A 25,072-nucleotide genomic window follows, 5' to 3' on the forward strand; every position below is an offset into this window, starting at 1 on the left:
TTACTACCATACTAATTTGAGCGATATTGTCCACTTGCAATTAATCACATCAATTCCCATTATAATTATATTTGATTTACTTTAATTCATGATTTCCTACTGTAAATAGAAATATGAATTTATTATTTACTTGCCCATTAAAGTTCCGTTGTATTATACATATAACCTCCTACAAGGAGAAGAATACACAGAAAATTCCCACAAACAAATATTCTCATATTAGGTTTCATATTTTAGCACATATATTGCACCCTCACCATAGAACGACTCATCCAAAATAATGTTTATGTCTAAAATGGCTCGACCGAAGCCCCAAGTTTTAGAGCCTGGACATTGCCGAACCCTATTGGGTAAAGGAGTATTTATTTATAGGGTAAATTTAGGGATTGGATAGTGCTTTCAAGTTACATTTTGAATATGATAAAGGAACCATATGTGAGATGACTAATATTTCTGAGTGGACTAATTTTAGGTTATGGAAATTGTGGTAGAATGAACAATGTGAGAAGAGTTGTCAATACAAAAAGTAATTCGGATATTGCATTATATGCTTGTAGATTATTTTTGTGAGATCAATGCCTTTTACACAATGTTGCTTAATTAATGTATGATGAAATATTGTGTTTTCAAATTGTAAATTTTAGAAGATTTTAAGAGGCAAAACAAATTCTTAAGTCAATGCTTGTCAAGTAGAAGCTTGATATATATATGAATTTAGTGATGGCAGGTCGTAGCCAAAATAATTGTCCAATTGAAGCACTAGATTTTTTTTAAGTCAATTAATGGTGAAATTTTTTTTTAACTTACTTGTTTGCATGTATGGCATTGTTAAAAGTGAGGCAAATTTGTTTGACAAAATGACCAAGTCTAACAAAGAATTAAGCTGCTTGGAATAATTCTATGTTAGTTGGTTATTCTACAAATAGTTGAAACTATATTTCTTTTCAATAAAATGAGGCTTGCTGGTTGCAACATCAACAAAACATATTAATTGTTCATGTATGCAACAATATCAAACAATTTTCCCCTCCCAAAATTTAACTATTCATGTATACAACAATATCAAACATTTTCTGCAAGCTCAAAATTTGAGTTCCTTACTTTATTAATTGTTCAACAATGGTTTTAACCTCAACCATTTTGTTGGTAACTTTTTTTTTAGTTGATTTTTGTTTATACCATCGTAATAATTACGAACATTTAACCTAAAAATATTTAAATGCCAAAAATATAAAATTGTTTTACTTATGAAATAAAAACGAGTACACCAACATTGAAGTAACTTTGTTAGTTAGAAAGGAAGAAATTGATGTCGTGTAGATAATTGGACAAAAATGAATGGGTATTGATAGATTGTGTGATGAGTTTCAGGTTGGATCTGAGTTAGATTAAGTAATATTGATATTTTGACATATGGATTTTACTGGAGAAGGATAATCCCAGCCACATAGACCCCAGAACTAATTAAGAACTATATTCATATTGAATCTCTTCTCTAAGTCTAACTTATGCTTCGCAGACTCTTTGGATCACACCACACCAATGTGTATGAAGAATTGAACTTGTCGTTCTCCTCTTAGTTTCAAGGCATAGCAGTCTTTTCAAACGATCAAGAAATATTTGTCTCACATTAGTCATTTGAAGCAGCAATTTGGAGGATATCATATTTCAACACATTCCATGAGAGGCTAACTTCATAGCTCAGACTCTTGCGAATATGAATCATCATCTTGAGCAACAACATTTTGAGTGCATTGTATTGTATTCCTTTGCATGCTATGTCAGTAATCCAGATAGATTTCATAGGTGGTGGAGTTTCTAGACACTCATATTTTTAGTTGGAAACTTTTCTTTAGCATAAAAGAAAAGCTTAATTGCTACAGTGCACCCTGAAACATTGGTCAAATTCCACTTTACCCCCTTAAAGTTAAAGTGACCCACTTTGCCTCCTTGACCAAGGTTTCTTGTGTCACTTAACCACTTTCCGTCAGCTCCATCTCAAGCGTAATTAAAGTTGTTTGTACCATATCTGACCCTCCACTCATACTGTGACACATGGAATGGTAAGCTCTCTCAATCGCCTCGATGAGCAAACAATCGGCATCAGCTACCGATCAACATGCAAAGCCTACAATTGGCATGCGTTGACGATTCTGCGGAACAAACCTCGAAGGCCCCGCCTAGATATCCACAGACTCGTGTCGACCTCAAAAGACCCTCCCACGAGTCCCACATCGAAACTAAGTACTAAGAGTATGCCAAATGCCCTCTATAAATAAGCCCCTTCACTACAGACAAGGGGTAAGACTTTTAACTTGACTTTTATGATAAATACATTGTCAGTAGAAAAGCTATTAAGAGAAACTGACTTCGGCATCGGAGGGTCCTTGGCTGGTACCACATTGGTGCTATAGACCTCACGAGCCGCGACTCTCCTTGATTCAGGATCGGCATCCCAGGAAGAAAGGAATCTGCATCAGACACTCAATCGATCCCTAGATCGTCCACATCATTTGTAAGTTGCATATATTTCTATATGTTTAGTTTTAGCGCCAACAAAAGTAATGACGTGGCATGGGTATATTGGTCAATTCATCTAAGCTGGCATATTTCTCACCAATCTGAGTTGGTGACATGGATTTGTGAACCCCACCTTGAACAAAAGTCGTTTTGACTGTTGATGTGGTGGTGTGGACCCCACCTCGAACAAAAGAAGAAGGCAACCCATTAAATTTCTTTCTCTTGATTGACGACGCCCAACATCCTTTTCCAATTCCTTCAATCTTTAAAGTAGCCAAGCCACCATAGCCTTCTCTCTAGGTGGAAATTCAACATCCACCCAAACAAAAAAACCACATCCTTTTTTCCTCCTCTGCATCAACCATTAATAACAATTAAGAACAAAATTAGAACAAAATTCAGAGACTTTAAACAACAAAACTTACCCTTGAAGATTTTGGACAAACATGGAATCTTCAAAGTGGGTTGGCCTCAGTCCACAAAATTTGTGAGCAAGCTATCGTCCCACAAAAGCAACGCGGTGCCACCACATTCAGCGCTTCCCGTCCTTCAATTATTTCAGGTTTCATCTTCAATTTTCATGGAAACCCAACCTTTGATTTCTAGGGTTCGTCTTCTATAGGGGAGGAAGAGAAATAGGGATTTTTTTTTTCCCAAACCAGCAAGCTCAATTGGGGTTTAATAATGTGGGCTCTTTTATTTTTGGTGGGGTCTGCACCACAACATCAGCAGTCAAAATGACTTTTGTTTGAGGTATGGTCCATAAATCCACATCCCCAACTCAAATTGGTTAGAAATATGCTAGCTCAAATGAATTGAACAATATACCTTTGCCATGTCATCATTTTAACAAAGCTTGGGATGGAGTTGACGGAAAGTGGTTAAGTGACACATGAAACCCCAGTCAAGGGGGCAAAATGGGTCACTTTAATTTTGAGGGGGTAAAGTGGGATTTGACCAATATTTCAGGATGCACTATAGCAATTAAGCATAAAAGAAAAAGCCTCCATGATCTTTATTATTTACTAGAAAAAGAAAGAAAAACTTACAAGTTTCACCTTTGTTAGAATTTTTCTAAGGGGGTGTATTCAATTGAGATTTTAAAAGATTTTAAAGAAGTTTAAAAGTTTAGGTGCGAATCACGATTTTATAGAAGACTATACAATTCTGGGTGTATTCAATTCGGACTTTTTAAACTCCATTCAAATTTGGTTGTATTCAATCACAACTTTAAAAGACTTCATAAAAGTTTGGGTGTATTAAAAAACTCATTGATTTTAAAGGAAATACAAAAAGTGGTGGATTTTGTTTGATTGTAGACTAATTTTAGGCCAAGACAAATCTTTGCTTCCTCCTAGAGGTTTTGATAGATATATTATTTTTATTCTCAAGATATGATTTCATCACTTCTACTACCACCATCTTATCATGGCTATCAACACTGCTACCACCACCACCACCACTCACCTCCACCGCCACCACCACTACCACCACCACTATCAGCCCTACTGTCACCCACCACTAGCATCATCACCATCATTGCCATAAATTAAATTCAATTAAACTCCATCAACTTTATAACTCTTTTAAAATCATTTAAAATCTAAATTGAATACACCCTTAAAATAAGAAGTAGAATCCATTTCATTCATCAAAAGGTAGCAACGGAGATTGAATGGAAGGTTTTAACGAAGCCACTTTTTCCATGCCTTTTTGTACGTACTCTTTTCAGTTGAATGGAATTGAAACCTATCGCTTCCTATAAAAAGAAGAAGAAGAAGAAGGTAGCAACGGAGATAACAATGCTCATTTAAGTTTATCCCCGTCTAATTAACGCTGAAATAAATAAGTATAAAGGAAAATATATATTTTACTTCTGTGTTTTAATTCTCACAATAATAACACATTTACTTCACTTATTTAGAAAGATTTTTTCTCGAACACTTCTTAATAAGATGTTATATGGTTATTTAAGAAGATTTGTTTCTCAAAACTCACTTCTTAATAAGTTGGGGGACAAGGAAAAGGATGTTACTTGATCAGCATACCAAATTTATTGTGCCAAGTTATTCAAGCGCTCCATTTTAATTAGGATTCGAGCACCCTTTTCTCAAATCATAAACAACAATCCTAAACTATTGTATTTATTTTCTAGACAACTTGAGCATAATGCATTAACATTTATAATGTGAAATAACACATTTTGTAATAAATATTAAACCAACAAATACTTTCATGTCCGTACACAACTTACTTTCTAGACAATACTATTGTTATCAAGTCTTTAATACAATAGTAGATATGAACATCATACTAATTTTTTTTTTTTTTAATCTTCAAGTAATGCTACTCTTACCACATTTGCATACCACAATCCCATACCACCTTACATGGCAGATGAGATAGACAACCACGTCAATTAAAAAATATCAATAAATCATAAAAGAAAAGAAAATGTTAATTTAATTTTAATTGACGTGGTTGTCCACCTCATCTGCCGCATAAGATAGTATGGGAATGTGATATACAAATATGGTGAGAGTAGCATTATTCTAATAGATAATATCATAGCACACATTATAAATGGTAATTTGCTTTTTGTGTAGGATACAAAATGATATACATTCCAAGATTATCAATTTCTATTATCTAGCAAGACATATAAGATAAGTATTTTAAAAATGCAACAATTAATTGTGTGTTGAAAATTATTTCTATGTATAAAATGAATTTTATACCACCAAATCAAGTGAGACAAAAAAAAAAACACGTTATAAATGGTAGTTTGCTTTTTGTGTAGGAAACAAAACGATATACATTCTAAGATTATCAATTCCTATTATCTTATAAGATAAATATTTTAAAAATGCAATAATTAATTGTGTTTTGAAAACTATTTCTATGTATAAAATGAATTTTATACCGCCAAATCATGTGAGACCCAACCAAAAAAACATGTTCTAAATGGTAATTTGCTTTTTCTATATACAAAACGATATACATTCTAAGATTATCAATTCCTATTATCTGGCAAGACATAGAAGATAAGAATTTTTAAAATGCAATCATTAAGTATTTTTAGAAAACTATTTCTATATATAAAATGAACTTCATACCACCAAATCATGTGAGACCAAAAAAAAAAAAAATTGTCAAACAAAATATAACTGTAATAAACTAAGCATATACAAAAACAATACTACCACTAATAACATAAGTCATCATTCCTTGATGTTAGTTTGATGTAACAATGTTTTATTTGTTTGTAACACTTGTAAATATTAATTTAATTTAATTTTTCTTATCAACATTGATCAGTATGACTAAAGTTTGGTAAATTTTTTGGATAATCCAGTATTATTTTGTTTCTTTCCAAAAGGTCCTCTAGTACTCTTGATGATGCAAAAAGCTAAAATAATGACTTATATATGGTTACATTACAGCCAACCACCACTTTAGCCCCACTTTTTCATTCAAGGCAATGTACTAAGTTGAAGAAACAAACTACCAAAGCTTTGTAAATTCATTAACCATAGGGGGTGTGCCCACTTTCTATAATACAAGAGGTGCCCAAACTAACTCTTATTTATTTTTTCGGCTGTTGTACCCGAACTATGACCCTAATCAAATTTAACCCGAACTCGAGTTTTAAATTCTGTTAGAAATTTTTCTAAAGATAAGAATCAGAAACCGTTAGATCTCAAAAGCTAGCTACCTCGGGAAGTAGGGGATAGGAGGCTACCACTTTATTAAAGTTGAAGTAGAACAATTGATGAATTTCAAAACTGAAGTTAAGAGTAAATAGAATTAAAATCTGGAAATAGTCAAATCTTCCCCACAAGACCCAAAACACAGCATTAATTTCCAACCTGTTCCCCAACAATTATGCAAAAAAATTAACATTAAAATTTCAGAATTCCTAAATTATAATTTCACATATATTGTTGATGAAAATAATTAAATAATTAATTGCTGCCAATTGTATTCATTTCATTTGCGTGTATGTATATATATATATATATATATATATATATATATATATATATATATATATATTCTAGAATTAAATCAGGTTGAGAAACCAATGAAAATTAAAGAAAAAAAAAAGAATTAAAATAAATTCATTGCCAATGCCAATGGCTGCAACATTAGCAGTCAAAATGACTTTTGTTCAAGGTATGTTCCACAAATCCACGTCACCAACTCAAATTGGTGAGAAATATGCCAGCTCAGAGGAATTGAACAATATACTCCTATCATGTCATCATTTTAACGGAGCTTGGGATGGAGTTGACGGAAAGTGGTTAAGTGACACATGAAACCCTGATCAAGGGGGCAAAGTGGGTCATTTTAACTTTGAGGGGGTAAAGTGGGATTTGACCAATGTTTCAGGGTGCACTGTAGCAATTAAGCCTAAAATAAAAAGCCTCCGTGATCTTTATTATTTACTAGAAAAGAAAGAAAAACTTACAAGTTTCACCTTTATTAGAATTTTTCTAAAGGGGTGTATTTAATTGAGATTTTAAAAGATTTTAAAGAAGTTTAAAAGTTTAGGTGCATTCAATTATGATTTTATAGAAGTTTATACAATTTTGGATGTATTCAATTCAGACTTATTAAACTCCATTCAAATATGGATGTATTCAATCACGACTTTAAAAGACTTCATAAAAGTTTGGGTGTATTAAAAAAACTCATTGATTTTAAAGGAAATACAAAAAGTGGTGGATTTCGTTTGATTATAGACTAATTTTAGGCCATGACAAATCTTTGCTTCTCCCTAGAGATTTTGATAGATATATTATTTTTATTCTCAAGATATGATTTCACCACTTCTACTACCACCATCTTATTATGGCTATCAACATCGCCACTGCAACTGCATCCACCACCGCCACTGCCTCTGCATCCACCACCCACCTCCACCGCCACCACCACTACCACTACTACTATCAGCCCTACCGTCACCACCGCTAGCATCATCACCATCACCGCCATCAATTAAATTCAATTAAACTCCATTGACTTTTTGATCGGGAAAGAATTTCGAAATTTTAATTGGACCATTGCGTAGAGCACATCGAGACACGTCTGTAGACACGTAATAGACTTGAATCAGAGTTATAACAAAAAAGATACGATCAAAAATAGTCCATTAGCAAACTTGTAAATATTTCGAGGTTGGATATTTTTTTTAGAAACCCGAAACCATCTCTCTCCTCTCATGCGCACAGTTCTCTCTCTCTCTCTCTCTCTCTCTCTCTCTCTCTCTCTTCGATTCTTTCAGCTCTGGCCACGGCAAGGGTCGACACTGGTCCCAATCGATTTGGCTCGACGCCACAATCACGAACCACCAGTTTTCCCGACCGGAAAACTCAAAATTTGCCGGCGGTAACGACTGGTTTGAACTGGCTTCTTCTCGTGGTCGCACTGCTTCGATGGCCGCCCATTTTCGGCGAATCAGGTGAGGTTTCTCCCTCTTTTTCCAATCCCTAGCTGCTTGTTGGGTAGGAATTGAACAATACTTGTGTTTAGGAACCCAATTTCAAAATCTAGGTTTTGGCCAGATTTCAAAACGAAATTCTGGCCGGTTGCCGTCCAAATTGAACCTCCCCGTAGTTGAATAAAATGATCCCCACCTCGAGAAATAGCTGTGGTAGGAAGCAAGGAATGTGGATCAGGATGACCAAATGTCTCTTGAGTCCTGTGAGGATTGCGGCTCAAGTCGACTTGTGTTACCGAGACCTACGAGGATGTGTCACAAATAGTGACACGAGGAATTGACTGATAATGTGGGAATTAAACGGAAAATCATGAATTGACGGATATTGTATGGGTACACCTAGGTGGAAAGGATTTAATGTTTTACACTGTTCGAATGATTTTGATGATTTGTTTAAATGCATTTATATATATATATATATATATATATATATATATATATAATTAAACATGCTTGATTGAATTTGGTATGAATATAGAAAACTAAGATAATCTAATTTTCTAAACGCTTTAACAGTGGGGGTTAATATGTTGGTAATCTATTTTCTAAAACTTTATTTTGGTCCACTCACACTTTTCAATGTTTTATGCCCCATGTAGTAGTCGTGTACCAGAGCGCCACCACATGGCAGACACCACATTATGCTCCATCCTTTCCTTATGTAGAATTTCTTTTGTAATCGAATGGTTTCATTGTAAATTTCTGATTAGTATTGCTCTACAGAATTGCCCTAGGATTTCTGTAAGGCCTAATGCCATTTGGTTGTAGTAGGATAGTCTGGATGTAAATTGATGCATGCTGACGGTTGGGATTATAAACTGTTCTACTTGCAAGTAAAAATTTCGGAAACGAGTATTTACAAGGGAGACTCTGCTGAATTTTGGGCAAAAGTCAAACCCTAAAGTAACTTAGTTTTCACTAGAAGGGCAATTTGGTCATTTGTGCTTGGCACCCGTCAGGTGTCGGACACGCACAAGGTTCGGCTCGGATTGCAAAGTGGAATTTCGGTCGGGTCCTGTCACAGAATCCATTTCATTCATTAAAAGGTAGCAACGGAGATTGAATGGAAGGTTTTAACGAGGCCACTTTTTCCATGCCTTTTTGTACACACTCTTTTCAATTGAATGGAATTGAAACCTATCGTTTCCTATAAAAAAAAAGAAAAAAAAAGAAAAAGGTAGCAACGGAGATAACAATGATCGTTTAAGTTTATTCTTGTCTAATTAATGCTGAAATAAATAAGTATAAAGGAAAATATATATTTTACTTGTGTGTTTTAATTCTCACAATAATAACCTCACATTTACTTCACTTATTTAGAAAGATTGTTTCTCAAACACTTCTTAATAAGATGTTATATGGTTATTTAAGAAGATTTGTTTCTCAAAACTCACTTCTTAATAAGTTGGGACACAAGGAAAATGATGTTACTTGATCGGCATACCAAATTTATTGTGCCAAGTTATTCAAGCGCTCCATTTTAATTAGGATTCGAGCACCCTTTTCTCAAATCATAAACAACAATCCTAAACTATTGTACCTAAAGTAGGTGGTAACCACGTTTGGGACCAAGTGTGGCCTGAGTGGATTTTTGGTATTTTAGCTAGTGATGTAAACCTTGCTATACTTATTTTCTAAACAACTTAAATATAAAGCATTAACATTTATAATGTGAAATAACACATTTTGTAATAAATATTAAACCAACAAATATTTTCATGTCCGTACACAAATTACTTTCTAGACAATACTATTGTTATCAAGTCTTTAATACAATAGTAGATATGAACATCATACTAATTTTTTTTTTATATCTGCATAGCACGAATTATAAATGGTAATTTTCTTTTTGTGTAAGATACAAAACAATATACATTCTAAGATTAACAATTCCTATTATCAGGCAAGACATATAAGATAAGTATTTTAAAAATGCAATAATTAATTGTGTTTTGAAAACTATTTCTATGTATAAAATGAATTTTATACCACCAAATCATGTGAGACCCAAAAAAAAAAAAAAACACGTTATACATGGTAATTTACTTTTTGTGTAGGATACAAAACGGTATACATTCTAAGATTATCAATTCCTATTATCTGACAAGACATATAAGATATGTATTTTTAGAAAACTATTTCTATATATAAAATGAACTTCATACCACCAAATCATGTGAGACCCCAAAAAAAAAAAATTGTCGAACAAGATATAACTGTAATAAATTAAGCATATACAAAAACAATACTACCACTAACAACATAAGTCATCATTCTTCGATGTTAGTTTAATGTAACAATGTTTTATTTGTTGTAACAATTGTAGTTATGGGTAGTTATGTTCCATAAAAGTAAGATGCCAATTGGTTAGTTTGATGCCAATTGGTTTTATTTTATATTTTATATTTTATTTTTAGAATTAAGAAAAGATAATATGGGTAGTTATGTTCCATAAAAGTAGGACCTATTATCTGATTTTGTTTTTTTTTAAATTTTTTTAATATAAAAAAATATGAATTTACCATATTATCCTCATTAAATTAATAAATTCAATTCTTAATGTTTGCATTAACCAAGGGCATTTTCTGGTATTTTGAATGTTTCACAATTCTCTGCCTTTTGCTTTATATATATAGATAAATTTAATTTAATTTAATTTTTGTTATCAACATTGATCAGTATGACTAAAGTTTGGTAAATATTTTGGATAATCTAGTATTATTATTTTTCTTTCCAAAAGGTCCTCTAGTACTCTTGATGATGCAAAAAGCTAAAATAATGACTTATGGTTACATTACAGCCAACCACCACTTTAGCCCCACTTTTTCATTCAAGGCAATGTACTAAGTTGAAGAAACAAACTACCAAACGCTTTGTAAATTCATTAACCATAGGGAGTGTGCCCACTTTCTATAATACAAGAGGTGCCCAAACTAACTCTTATTTATTTTTTCGGCTGCTGTACCCGAATCAAATTTAACCCGAACTCGAGTTTTAAATTCTGTTAGAAATTTTTCTGAAGATAAGAATCAGAAACCGTTAGATCTCAAAAGCTAGCTACCTCCGGAAGTAGGGGATGGGGGGCTTACCACTTTATTAAAGTTGAAGTAGAGCAATTGATGAATTTCAAAACTGAAGTTAAGAGTAAATAGAATTAAAATCTGGAAACAGTCAAATCTTCCCCACAAAACCAACCTTAACATTAAAATTTCAGAATTCCTAAATTATAATTTCACAAATATTGTTGATGAAATAATTAAATATATATTCCAGAATTAAATCGGGTTGAGAAACCAATGAAAATTAAAGAATTAAAATAAATTTTCGTATATTCATTGCCAATGCCAATGGCCGGTTGTAATGTAAGCCTGAAACTGAAACACACAGTGACTTTCGCAAAATGCGAGATGAATGAATGAGAGTGGAGAAGAAGACGACGACGAAGACGTAGACGTAGACGAAGACCAAGACTTCTTCAGAACGCGTGGGGTGGGTTAGCTGGAGCTTATTCTTTCTTTCTTTTACTGTTTTGACAATACTAACCCTTGTCAAGTCTTCCTCTGTGCCTTGCTTCATTTTTCGTTTGAGGGTAGTTTTGTCCAAATAAATAGAGCCAAAGAGAGAGAGGGAGGACGGGGTCGACCAAAGCAGAGCTAGCTCTCTAGAGAGAGAGAGAGAGAGAGAGAGTGATTGAGAGAGAGAGAGAGAGAGAGTCTAACAGATTCTCCACCAATCTCAATCTCAATCTTAAGCTCTCAACTTGTGGAGAAGACAAGTTGATGATGGTGAGAAGAAATTGTTTGCTCTGCAAATTCTCTTGTGGGTCTTTCTGTGGAAGGCCTCTGGTGGGGTTGGGGCTCTGAATGGTCGCCTACCAAATGATGGAGGAATTGAATGCTTTCACCAATGGCTCACTGGTCTGCAAATGCACTGATAAGGGTCTGAAATGGAGGTAGGTAGGGGGTGACTCAGAGTATTTTTGTTTCTCTCTCTCTCTCTGCTCACTGATTGTTTTAGGTTCCTTCCTTATCATCAGTTGAGCTCAATTCTCTAGCTAATTGCAATCAGGGCTTGGTTTTGGGTAACAATTTAATTAGGATTTATGAGGGTTTCTTCTTCTTCTTTTTTTTTCATGTCAATTTCTGGTCACAGCCGGATCGGCGAGCTGAGCTGCCTGCGGTTGAATGCATTTTACCATTTCTGTTGGCCTTTCACTTAACTCATGCATATTGACCAAACCCTGTTATTAGTTGTTGCATTTCATTCATATCAGAAGAAGATTCTCTCAAGATATTTTTATTTGCTCTCCCATAATCTTTGCCATTAAACCCAAAAGTTAAATAAGTCAATTTACACAGATTCAGAAGATGTTTTTATTGCTCAGTAGTTACTTTGGATATTCCTGCTTTAATTTCGCTTCTATTGTCATTCATGTTTTCCATGTTTTCCAGAGCACAAAATATGGCTGGCCTTTAGTTGTTGAGAAATATCTGCTGTAGATGATTTTGAGCATTAATTACAGAGATGTTGTTCTGATTTTTTCTATCTGAAAGGAAATATTTTTTCTTCAATGTACGTTAATTTATGCATTACATGTTAGGTCGGAGTTGTCATTGTGAGGAAAGTATTCATGCGTTTGGGCACGGTGAGTTCTTGCAATGGGGATAAGCAACAGAGGGGTTTTCTGATTCCGGTTTTTCCGCAAAACAAATCTGCTACAGGGAGACCAGAGTGTTACAGTCAGCAATAAAGATTAATGAAACAGAGAAGTGAAAAAGAGACTTAGATAGTTTCTAAATTGTAAGGGCTCAAGGATGAAGTTTGGAGGGGGATTTTTGCTTCCCCAGGATGAGGATTTACGCTTCATGGATTCTTGGGTACCGGCGACTCCGGAGAAGCCAATTCCGTTGAAGCGTCATCCGATTCCGATCCCAGTCAACCCCCTTGGGAACCACCTGCAAGGAGCAAATTGGCAACAAACTGGATTTTCAAGGGAGCATGTACAAATGGGGGCTAGCTACAATGACCTGACTCAAACGGTTAGCCCAAATGGACAACTACAGAGAAATGGAGGGCATAATGGTTATGATCGAAGTCTGGCTGAGAAAAATCAAATGATTAATCACGTTGCGTGCTCCTACAGTACAGGCTCCTTCACACAGTTGCTTCGCCCTGACAACGCAAGTTGGAACAATAATCCAATTACCCAACTGCTGCATGATAAGGCAGCTTTTGTTGCCTCTGCCAACAGGAATCTGAGCAGAAGTGTGGACATAGCAGTGAACACACCTCTAATTCCTAAGTTGCATCCTCAATTGGGCAACCAAGGAAACAACTCAGGCTGTTCCTTGCTACCCAACCAAAATTGCAGCAATGGTTCATATTCTTCAAGTACAGTGATGAGCAGGTCCTTGGTTATGGATTTTCCTTCTCAAGTTGATGCAAGTCAGAGAGATTCCAACTCAGTTCATTGGTTATTTAGCAACCAAAATCACTGCTCAAGTTCAAACCCATTGAGCAATGGTGACAGCTCATCCTTGATATGCCAGAGTAAGTACTTTAACTCGGTTATGATATTTCTATTATATATGCAAAAGCAACTAAGATTTTCCATAAAAAAATGTTCAAAAGAGTAAGTGTTATTATCTATTCTTCTAAAATTTCATTGATAAAAACTTTAGTTTGAGGCAATGATCTGCATGCACTGTAATTTGTTTATGATATATGTCTTCTAATGTGGCGAGTTGCACTTGAAAGCCTAAAACTTTTACCCTAGCACCAAACAATGGCTAAAGTCAATAGATAGATAGCAATAAGCAATGTTTGAAATATTCCAATCTTATTGAATTCATTTGAAAATGATAAATTAACGAAGGTGAAATATTCATCACTTGGGTGTGCCGTACTACATTGTAAATCGTCTTGAAATCATACTTAATTATAACTCCAAGCGATGGGATATCTTAATGAACATACAATTACAAAAATCCCTTTATTGTAAAAACTACTTGACAGAAAAAATTGCTTTTCTGAGCAGATGGTTTCCCTGTACAATTCATACCAAGCTATGATCTAAACTCCTCACCAAGAACAGAAGCAGATGCTGCCTCATGTACTGCCAGCCAACACCCATTCACAACAGATCAGGCCAACAATGTGGAGAACAACGAGCTTTTTGCAATACTGAAATCCTTGACAGATGAAAGTGCTAGCGTGGAAAAGGACAAGGAAGTGAAATTAGTTATGTCTATAGGAGATGAAGCAATTCAAAAACATGGTGACGAACTCTTGCAGAACATTGTGGAATCATCATCTGCAGCCATTTCTACACCATACAAAAAAAACAAAGATTCTGACTGGGAAGGTGACAAAGGGATTGATCTAAACAAGACACCACAGCAGAAACCACCCAAGCGAAGAAAACACAGGCCCAAGGTAATCAGAGAAGGCAAGCCCAAAAGGACTCCAAAGCCTGCAACTCCAAAGAATACAGAGTCTAAGGAGAGCCGGCCAGCAAAGAGGAAATACGTAAGAAAGAATGTCCCAAAGGAATCCCCAAGTCAAATGTCAGATGTTACAAGGGAAACAGCAGACCCTAATTCTGGAAAAGTTGCAAAATCATGCAGGAGAGTTCTAGATTTTGGTTTGGAAAACACCATGGATGAAAACCAATGCAACACAGTTGGTCAGCAAGAGGAGTTGCAACAAGGGAACAAGAGAACTATTGATTTGACTTTTGAGACTCAAGGGATGCATATGGGCACTGGAACTAACCAGGTTTTTAAAACAAAGCCAGCTGAGCCAATGGGCCTACAGAATGAATTGATGGTAGAAAACCAGATGCCAGGAACTATGAGTAACCCTACCCCTTTCATGAACCATATTCCAAATAACTATACATTCCTGCCAGAAAGGAAACCATCTGCAGCCCCATTTGCTACAACAAAAGACATGCATATGAAAAATTTGAATGTCACAAGGAGACATGTAGAAAATGATATTTCAGATTTATGCCAAAGAAGATGTAGAGATGGATACATTCCCATCCAGCAACATAGCCATGCTGAAGGAATAGGCCAAGATGTCATTCGAGCAAAAACCAACGGTGAAAACCTTCAGAAGACTAAAGAAAATATCAACCAGGGTGGCTCTCAATCAGTACTAACCGCTCTCTCCCTTCCAAGTGAAGGAAGGGGATCCAAGAGGGATTACTTCCATACTATTGAACACACACATCTTTCTACCAATCATCCACCTAGTTCTTTGTTGTGCCATGATATATTTCAGTTTAATGGCCATCAGAGAAATAGTTGCACTCTCAGCAAAGAATTTTCAGAAAGTCATAAGAAACAGAAATTTGAGAATGGATGCTTGAGTATCTGTGACATGCCTAGGAAATTTACACCAGTTGAGGAGCGTCTGGGAAAAGTTGAAAGAAAGGGGGAAAATAATGTCAAATCAATTGGAAAAGTGATAGAGAGACAGAACAATACCTTATTGAGTTCTTACATTGAAAGTAGCAGAATGATAGAGAGACAGAACAAAGGAATCAACAAGTTTACCAGTGACAGGTACACTCACCCCATCGCTTCTGGGAATAATTTTCTGAATCAGCAGACCTCATCCAAATCACATTCCTGCCAAGGATTCGCTCTAGTGCATAGCTTTTCTACCCATTCCACAATTGAAACATGTGACCAGCTTACCTCATCACCTCCCAGAAAATCCTTTCAACCGGGAAATGGGCGGGTATTTCAAACTCGCAAAAATAATACGTCAGCAAAGAAGAAGACCGTGGGATCCAATATATCGAAATCTGTTTCATCAGGTACAGATAAAGTCCCGCAAGAACAGGATGCCTCATATGATTATCAGCAACCTTCTGCAAAAGTGATAGGTACTTTCCACCTTAAGAAACCTCTGAAAAATGAATCATCTCAATAATTACTTTGAACTCCCTTAATGATGGCAACCTCTTTATTTTGATGCAGGGTTTCCAGGAAGAACTAGATGTAGTATACCAGTAGACGTCATCATAAATCAGTTTAATAGTCTGAATCTCAATGGAAGCTGCAGCAAATTTCTAAAGCATGAGCGAAATGCACTTGTCCCATACAAGGGAGATGGTGCAGTTGTTCCCTATGAGAGGTTTATTAAGAAACGTAAGCCACTGCCTAAAGTAGAGCTTGACCCAGAAACAAATAGGATATGGAATCTTTTGATGGGCAAGGAAGTAAGTGGAGGGATTGAAGGAAATCATAAGGAAAAGGAGAAGTATTGGGAAGAGGAAAGAAAGGTTTTCCAAGGACGAGTTGAGTCATTCATTGCACGCATGCACCTTGTTCAAGGTACAATATCTTATATTTTAGTCTTAAATTGGATTGTCATGAACTACCATGTTGTATATGTTATAACTTTGACATGGCCATCTAAACTTTTATGAGCTTTTTAAATAATTTAAATGCGTTCTTTTACAAAATAATGAAGCTCTAAACTGGAGAGGGCAGTTATCATGATCATCCTGTCCTGCCTGTCCAACTGAGAAACTGAACTGCAAGTTAAGCCACCTAATCTAGTAACTTAACTGGATCATTTACAGTGTAAGCCCCAGAAAACAAATTTTTTTAATTTGATAATTTAGATATCTAATCATTATAGAAACAATAGTTTCACTCAAGTTTTTTTCTTCTTCAATGCAATATTAACAAACAGTTATATAGAATTAGGCTGTTATTTTGTAATTGAGTAAATATATAGACAGTAAATTAATCAGCTTCAGAAGCATTTCACTTCTGATCTCATTTAGACCCATCTTAATATATAGTCTGATAGGAAAAGTGATTGATACACGAGCCTTATCATTACCTAAAACATGATTAACTAGGAAGACTTTAAATAAATATAAAAAAAAAAGTTTACAACCCACCCAACAAAAAAAAGTTTAGATAATTATCTAAAAGACCTGCAGTCTGGCCATGACCAAATTGTTAAACCAGTGAACCATGACTTATTTGTCTGAGCTGATGTCCAATATGATTTTGATAACCATGCAATGAGGTTCTATCGGGCATGAAATCCGAACACTTAAACAATGATGAGAAATGTAAATGAATAAGGATATGGTTAACAAATATATAAGCATCTTAAATTGGAGAACAGTTGCTAGTTTAACCAATTTTTCTGGTTAAACCACCTAATTTAATAGCAATCTGCAGCATCAAACAAGAAAGCGCAGAGTATTCAACTTGATAGTCAATATCAAAGATGTAAACTCAGCCTAGCAAACTCTAACCTTGACTGCATAAGAAACATATCAACCAGGCCAATCCTATTTTGGTAAAAGGATTTTTTAAGTGTGAAAGTTTGCATGATTTGTAGCTCACTTGATTAGACAACAGTTAACAATATTACTTTTGCTGCTCATGTTCCAGAAAAACACAAATTCATTATAATTTTCTTCGGTTAGTGGATAGGCAGTTATTAGATAACATGCACATAAATCCCATGATCTAATATTATTCTGCACAGGAGACAGACGTTTTTCAAAATGGAAAGGATCAGTTGTTGACTCAGTGATTGGAGTTTTCCTTACTCAGAATGTTTCAGACCATCTATCAAGGTACATTCACAATTTTAGCATGATTATTCAACCAGATTGCACATAAATGAATGTCTTGAAGTGAACAGTATTTGTTTTGCTTCTTTCGCTTTTTGTAGCTCTGCCTTCATGTCTTTGGCAGCGCGATTTCCACCTAAGTCAAGCAATCACCAAGCTCATGACAAGGTTGTCACAAACATATTGGTTGAAGAACCAGAAGTTCAAATGAAAAGTCCAGATGATGCCACCAAATGGCATGAAGAAATATCAAGTCAACCAATCTATAACCAAATGTCTATGGCACTCAATGAATCTGCAGAAATTCAGAGAGACAGTGGGACCATAGGGATGGAAAGGAACTTAGTGGAGGCACATAGTCAATGTTTGGAGGAAGAATTTGTATCCTCTCAAGATTCTTTCGAATCCTCAGTCACACAAGGCGCTGTAGGAATCAGATCGCACTCGGTTTCCAACTCAGAAGCAGAAGATCCTATCACTGGGTGCCGATCCAACAAGATTCATATGTCCATTTCAACAAATCAACAGATGGAGAAAGTGACCAAGTTTCAGGGCTTGTACCATCAAGTAAATGGAAGTTCAATATTATATGATGGATCCAAGAATGGGTATATAGAATGTGGACAGCTAAAGACAAGATCAGACAGAATTGATGATCTCAATGGCATTTCTTCGTTCACAAATCTACTCAATCTTTACAATGAAAAGGTTCAAGTACCGGTTGCTCCTTCCAAGAGCAATCAGTTGCACATGTACCCAGATTTTGGAGAACTAGAGCCATGGAGATTTGCAAATTTCAGTGAGGAAATCATATCTTCTTGGCCTTCAACTGCTTCCAGGTTCAATGTCAAAAAAGACGAAAAGAAAAAAAGCAGAAATGAAGAACTGTCGGGAAGTGTTGTTAATTCCTCTGTGCAACAGAATATTTTGTGGACTTCTGAAGAAACGCCAACGGTGGACCCATATGCATCGTTCAGACAGCAGTCAACAGACCAGCAAAATAATTCTCAACCAAGGTCAAGCAATGGATGCAATCAACCTTCCTACTACAGTCATCAATGTGAGGGGAACCAAAACTTCCAATTAGAAAAAACGTCAGTCAGAGAGCCTGTAAAACACACTGAGCCACTTCCAGGAAAGAAGAGTGGTAGCATGCAGCATGTGCAAAATGTCAATGAGCTCAAAAAAGATTCTTGCAGTGTCGTTGATAGTATCTCTGTAGTGAATAAGCAAATACACATGGAAAATCAGTCAGTTGATTCAAATTTACAGGAGCAATTATATTCCTATGGGCAGTCACATAATGAGGCAAATACAAATATTTCTAAAGGAAGGAAAGGAAGGGCTGGGAGTGATAAAAAGAATGCAGTTGACTGGGACATGTTGAGAAAGCAGGCACAGGCCAATGGTAGGAAAAAAGAAAGAAATAAAGAAACAATGGACTCACTGGACTATGAAGCACTTATAAATGCTAATGTTAAAGATATTTCTGATGCAATCAAGGAGCGAGGGATGAACAACATGCTAGCTGAGCGAATCCAGGTTCTCTTCTATTAGTGTTCAGTTGAAAGACCACATGTTTGTTAAGAGCATCATCTTTTGCTTCATGATTACATCACTGAATAGGTTAAGACGTCATTCATGATAACCATTGTTGCAAAATTTTTGTAGGAATTCCTAAACCGACTGGTTAGAGAACATGGAAGCATTGATCTGGAATGGTTAAGAGATGTTCCCCCAGATAAAGCAAAGTAAGCCTTTCCAAATAATTTATTTTCTTCTAAATCGTTAGAACTGTCCCGTTTTGCCAGTAACAAGGCTATCCAAATTGGAGAATAATGCACTGCAATGCATCAGCAAGATTTTGTATATAGTTACCACAAATGATTTTTCTGCAGGGATTATCTATTAAGTATACGGGGATTGGGCTTGAAAAGTGTGGAGTGTGTCCGGCTTTTAACGCTTCACCACCTTGCTTTCCCGGTAACAATTTTGTGGCTGCTAATTAGTTACTATGTTATTATTTAGGACATCTTATATTCAATGAAACTATGTTTCTTCTTTGCACCATAAAGGTTGACACAAATGTTGGAAGGATAGCAGTACGACTGGGATGGGTCCCTCTCCAACCACTACCCGAATCTCTTCAGTTACACCTCCTAGAAATGTAAGAATTATGTTTCAATTTTTGAATGCTTAACTTTTCCAGCAGTTGCAAATGCTAACCATATTCCTTTCTAGGTACCCAATGCTGGAGTCAATTCAAAAGTATCTATGGCCAAGATTATGCAAACTTGATCAACTAACCCTGTAACCTCATGGCTCCCTAAAACCATTCATGTTAATTTGAGAGCATTACTTTCATGTCCTAAGTTCATGCAGAATTTTGTTTTTCTTTCAACTTGTGGTTTTACTGATTAGTTGACTATTGAACTACAGCTATGAGCTGCACTACCAGATGATTACATTTGGAAAGGTATGCATGCCGTTTCATTAGATACAAAAATTATCTATAATTAATAAAAAAATATAGTCCTCATGTTTTGATTCATATGCAGGTTTTCTGCACAAAGAGTAAACCGAACTGCAATGCATGTCCAATGAGAGGAGAATGCAGACACTTCGCAAGTGCTTTTGCAAGGTTCGAGCTATAGTCTCTGCAAATTTACATGTATACTGCTGCTACTCTGCAGGCAAATAAACACATAAGCAAGTCATGATAATCTTCAGATATTTCGAAGCATGGGATCCAGGCCTAATTAATTAGCTATCAGAAAGTCTTTAAAGAACTTAGAGTAGTAGATAGTTTCATGGAGAACCCATAGTTGTATTAAGTACTATATGTTTCACTAATCACATGGAGCAATTGAGAGAAGTAAAAGAAATACATATTATAATGAAATCTCAGAAAAAAGAAAGTACCAATAAAACTAATACTAACCATGTTTGCTGCAGTGCACGACTTGCCCTGCCAGGGCCAGAAGAGAAGAGCATTGTGAGTTCAAGTGTTTCAGTTGAAGCTGAGATAAATCCTACTGTAGCTGTCACTCCCATGTCATTGCCTCCACCTGTTTCAATTGCTGAGATAAATCCTACTATAGCTGTCACTCCCATGTCACTGCCTCCACCTGAAAACTACTCACTCCAGAAAGCAAGTACTGAAACTAACAAGTGTGAACCAATCATTGAAGAACCAGCAACGCCAGAACAAGAGTTCACAGAGCTTTCGCAAAGTGACATTGAGGACTTATTCTACGAGGATCCTGATGAGATTCCTACCATCAAACTCAACATGGAAGAGTTCACAGCGACTTTACAAAATTATATGCAAGAAAATATGGAGCTCCAGGAAGGTGACATGTCCAAGGCCTTAGTTTCCTTGAATCGAGAAGCTGCTTCTATCCCTACACCCAAGCTAAAGAATGTCAGTCGACTCCGGACAGAGCACCAAGTGTAAGTATTGTCTTCCCTTAGTCACAAAACCACATATGCTTGTCTATACACTGGACACACATTCAGCTAAAGTAGGATCAAATTCTACTTTGAAGGTTCGCAGAATATCTATGATTGGATTAATTTGAACAAAACCACAACATGTCAATCTAAAAACACATCCTGGTGTCTAAATATTGAACGCCACCATCAGAATTCTTGTATTGGATTTAAAGAACTTATTGCCTAGGAGCCAGTATGTTCTGAGTTTTGGCATACATACCTATATACAAACATATGTACATGGACATGGCAATAAATTCTCTATGACACACTTATACATCCCATGGTGATATGATGCAGGTATGAACTACCAGATTCACATCCACTCTTGGAAGGGGTAGGTTAAAATATTAAATTAATATCTAAAATATGTTGTGACCCACATGAAGCATTCTTATTCTCAATTATGCACAATTAAATTTTACAGATGGACAAACGGGAGCCAGATGATCCTAGCCCATACCTTCTTGCTATATGGACACCAGGTACGCTCAAAACAGAACCTTCCTGTAATTGTTTGTCTTATAATAGAATTTCAAATAATCTCCAACAGTAACTAAAATACATGAACTCACAGCACCTAGAGAACTGAGATGCATTGTTGAGAATCTTGAGGGCATGCCATTTTAATGCATTTGATTATATTGACCAAGTTAGAACTCAGAATACAGATAAAGGGATGACCTAGGGCTAGCTAATTTCCTATCAGAGATATGAAGTTAAATTTTATAGATTTTTCTATGTAATACATTTATTTTGCACCACTGTATACTAGGTGAAACTGCAAATTCAATTCAACCACCAGAAAGCAGGTGTGGCTCCCAAGATCAAAACAAAATGTGCAATGAGAAGACATGCTTTTCATGCAATAGCATAAGGGAAGAAAATGCACAAACAGTCAGAGGGACAATTTTGGTGAGGAAAATTAATTGTGATTTTAGTTAGAAGACTACCTGCAGTTGTTTACTGTAATTTAATTCAACTTGCAACAGATACCTTGTAGAACAGCAATGAGAGGGAGCTTTCCACTCAATGGCACATACTTTCAAGTTAATGAGGTAAGTCTTATTCAAAATAATCTCCACGAAGTTTATCTACTGTGCAGTCTGGATTAAGTTATTAGCAGCCAAGAAATTACCCCTTTGTGCAAGTTAGATTAGCCAAAATCCTGCACTCATGCAATCCAATTGGTCAAAAAGAGTCCCCTATCTGCCTATCCTCATGAGAAAAGCTATTAACTACTTCATCAACTTCTGTAAGCCAGAATGTTAGAGGCATTAATTTCCAGATTTATAAACCAACTTGTATCATGATGCAGATGTTCGCAGATCATGATTCTAGTCACAGCCCAATTGATGTTCCAAGGGGGTGGATATGGAATTTGCCAAGACGGACCGTGTACTTTGGAACTTCTGTATCAACAATTTTCAAAGGTAAGAGAAATCCAGATACCAGGGTTACTACATAATGTTAATAATTAAAGATTTAAAGTTTACTTACAATGAAATACCTGTCTACCAGGTCTATCGACAGAGGGAATTCAATACTGCTTTTGGAGAGGTATGTGATAAACTTCCCGTTCACATTAATTTGTCTGCTTAGTTTGATGATAACTCATTAGGCACATAGTACAGAAATAAGATAACACAACATCATGAATTTAACTTCCAACACAAACTACTTAATGTTTGTAATTATATCTTGTTCCAGCACTTAGTCTAGTAGGTTGATCACTAGATCATATAACTGCGTTTAAAATATTCCAATATCCTAGAGTGAGTCACAATGGAAAACCAATGGATTTGATCATTTGAGTAACTAAATCATTTCAACATAACACTCAACTGATTAACCACCTGTGAAGTTCAGGCTGGTGAAAGAGATTGTTAATTACACAATCCTACTGCAAACATTCTGGTCTAATCATGAATATTGTTAGCAGTGGGAATGATGAATAATACTACTTTCCACAATAAGGTAATTAAACTTAAAAGCAGCATTTAGAAATTAAAGTGCACAGCAATAGGCCAAATATTCCAGAGACTAAGGATTACAGCTGTGTCAACGCTCACATGTTTCTACTAATTGAAAAACTACATCATTTTCCATTGTTTATGATCACAATCATCAATAGCTATCATATATCTCTGCATATTTCATGATATTACAAGTTTGGGCTTTCCTCCCATGCACCTTAAATGCGCATATGGGCTAATAGCTATTAGATCATTAGATCATTATCCATATGCACAACTCATGCACATGAGTAGAAATCATTGGAAGTTTAGTTTAATACATGAATCTTTTAAAACTAAAGATTATTTATACTACTAGATTATAACTAAAAATGGACTGATTTTAATTAAAATAAATGTAGATCATAACCTCTAACTCAGTGCCCGTTGGTAACCTTGTCGTTTTTGCTGTTATTGTTAGAAAGAAAAAGAATACTATTAAAGAACTGATGCCTGTGACTTAGCAGACAACTGACAAAATGACAAACAAACTATATCCAAAAATTTGAAATTTATTTATCTGCTCACTGGGCAGACAAATGTCTCTAAAGCAAAAGGAATAGTTTGAGGCCAACTATCCAGAATTCTTTGTACATAAATCACTCTTTCACAAAACAGTTTACCATTGGACCGCAGCATTTACTGTTACCATTATGTTTCATAAACTTTGATAGTGTAGCTAGGTACACCATTTCCAGTCTGCAGATTACTAATAGTAATAACTGTTGTAGTTGGCAGAATAGTAATCCTTAAGACGTTTAAATATTCACCAACAGGAATCAAGTGCTACTAACTTGCATTACATACTGACAATTAAGATTGTTCTGCATAAAAACATATTGCATGGATACAAATCTAACCAGACCCCAACCACGGCAGTACTATGCTTGTTGACCTGTAAATCGTTTTTAGAACTTAGGCAAGCTCACGATAGATACTTGTGTTCCACTTGGTTAGGAATTTGGTTCAGTTCTGAATCTATTTGTTGACTGATTGATTTATTGGCAGGATATGTTTGTGTGAGGGGATTTGACCGGAAAACAAGAGCACCACGACCCTTAATTGCCAGATTACACTTTCCTGCAAGTAGGTTGACCAAGACCAAAAATGAGGAGAAAAGATAAAAAATACCATGATGCAGACAAGATTTTGATTAGAAATACTGAAGATTACTGACGGTGTGAGAAGAAGGGTGACTAACAAATTCTAGCTCATTCAATTCAATTATTCTTCCTCCAGCATGAGATTCATTCATTATATGACAGACGGGCAGCAGAAAGCAATTTTCATACACAAAAATGTGAGATCTCGTGACGAGTTGATTGGTAGTCTGTACATAATTATAATCGCTTCTTTCAATTCTTTCAATAAATGCCCAGAAAGGAATAATCCTTGTAAAACTATCAATGTCAAAATGCTAAGAATGTTTTCCTTGCATTCATTCTAAACAAATCTTAGATGTCTCAGTTTGTCAAGTGTATGAACAAAGTCACAGCTAATATTCAAATCACACAGCACCAAGAAACACGATTGAAGACTTTCATCAAATATTATTATACTGCTGAAAAAGGCTTCGATTCATTTGAGTCAAACAACCAATATTGCGATTGCGAAGGATATGTTACTTCAGCTGTTGCATTGCAACTATGACGCTCAAATAAGTCTCTTAAAATTATTTGACGGTTCTCAACAAAAAAAAAAAAAAGAAAGAGAGAAATTTGCATAAATACCGCTTAAATTTTCAGGTACGTACCATTATCACTTGAACTTTTAATTTTTATTTCTATCCACCTGAACTTTGTACAGTGTTGCAATCTACCACTTACATCAAACTTTGTTTCCGTTAAGTTTAAGGATATTTTCATCAATTAACTATAACTAAGAATAATTATTAAAAAAACAAAACAATAAAGCCTACCTCCA

General features: G+C 35.5%; 1 protein-coding gene across 1 annotated transcript; it reads left to right on the forward strand.

Annotated features, from left to right (window-relative positions):
• The first annotated feature begins 11,644 nt into the window (after nucleotides 1-11,644).
• On the forward strand, nucleotides 11,645-24,615 carry LOC110773406 (transcriptional activator DEMETER). Its single transcript, XM_021977923.2, has 20 exons — nucleotides 11,645-11,975; nucleotides 12,624-13,573; nucleotides 14,061-15,920; nucleotides 16,015-16,371; nucleotides 17,552-17,642; nucleotides 17,741-19,181; nucleotides 19,311-19,390; nucleotides 19,538-19,622; nucleotides 19,715-19,806; nucleotides 19,881-19,949; nucleotides 20,079-20,115; nucleotides 20,198-20,280; nucleotides 20,595-21,092; nucleotides 21,435-21,471; nucleotides 21,562-21,619; nucleotides 21,910-22,049; nucleotides 22,127-22,192; nucleotides 22,453-22,567; nucleotides 22,656-22,694; nucleotides 24,158-24,615. Exons 2-20 carry the CDS (start codon nucleotides 12,838-12,840, stop codon nucleotides 24,271-24,273), a joined length of 6,000 nt encoding a protein of 1,999 aa, XP_021833615.2. The 5' UTR covers nucleotides 11,645-11,975; nucleotides 12,624-12,837; the 3' UTR covers nucleotides 24,274-24,615.
• Nucleotides 24,616-25,072: the final 457 nt, after the last annotated feature.

The sequence above is a fragment of the Prunus avium genome, chromosome 7, assembly GCF_965620075.1.
Source record: "Prunus avium chromosome 7, drPruAviu1.hap1.1, whole genome shotgun sequence".
Taxonomy (NCBI): Eukaryota; Viridiplantae; Streptophyta; class Magnoliopsida; order Rosales; family Rosaceae; genus Prunus; species Prunus avium.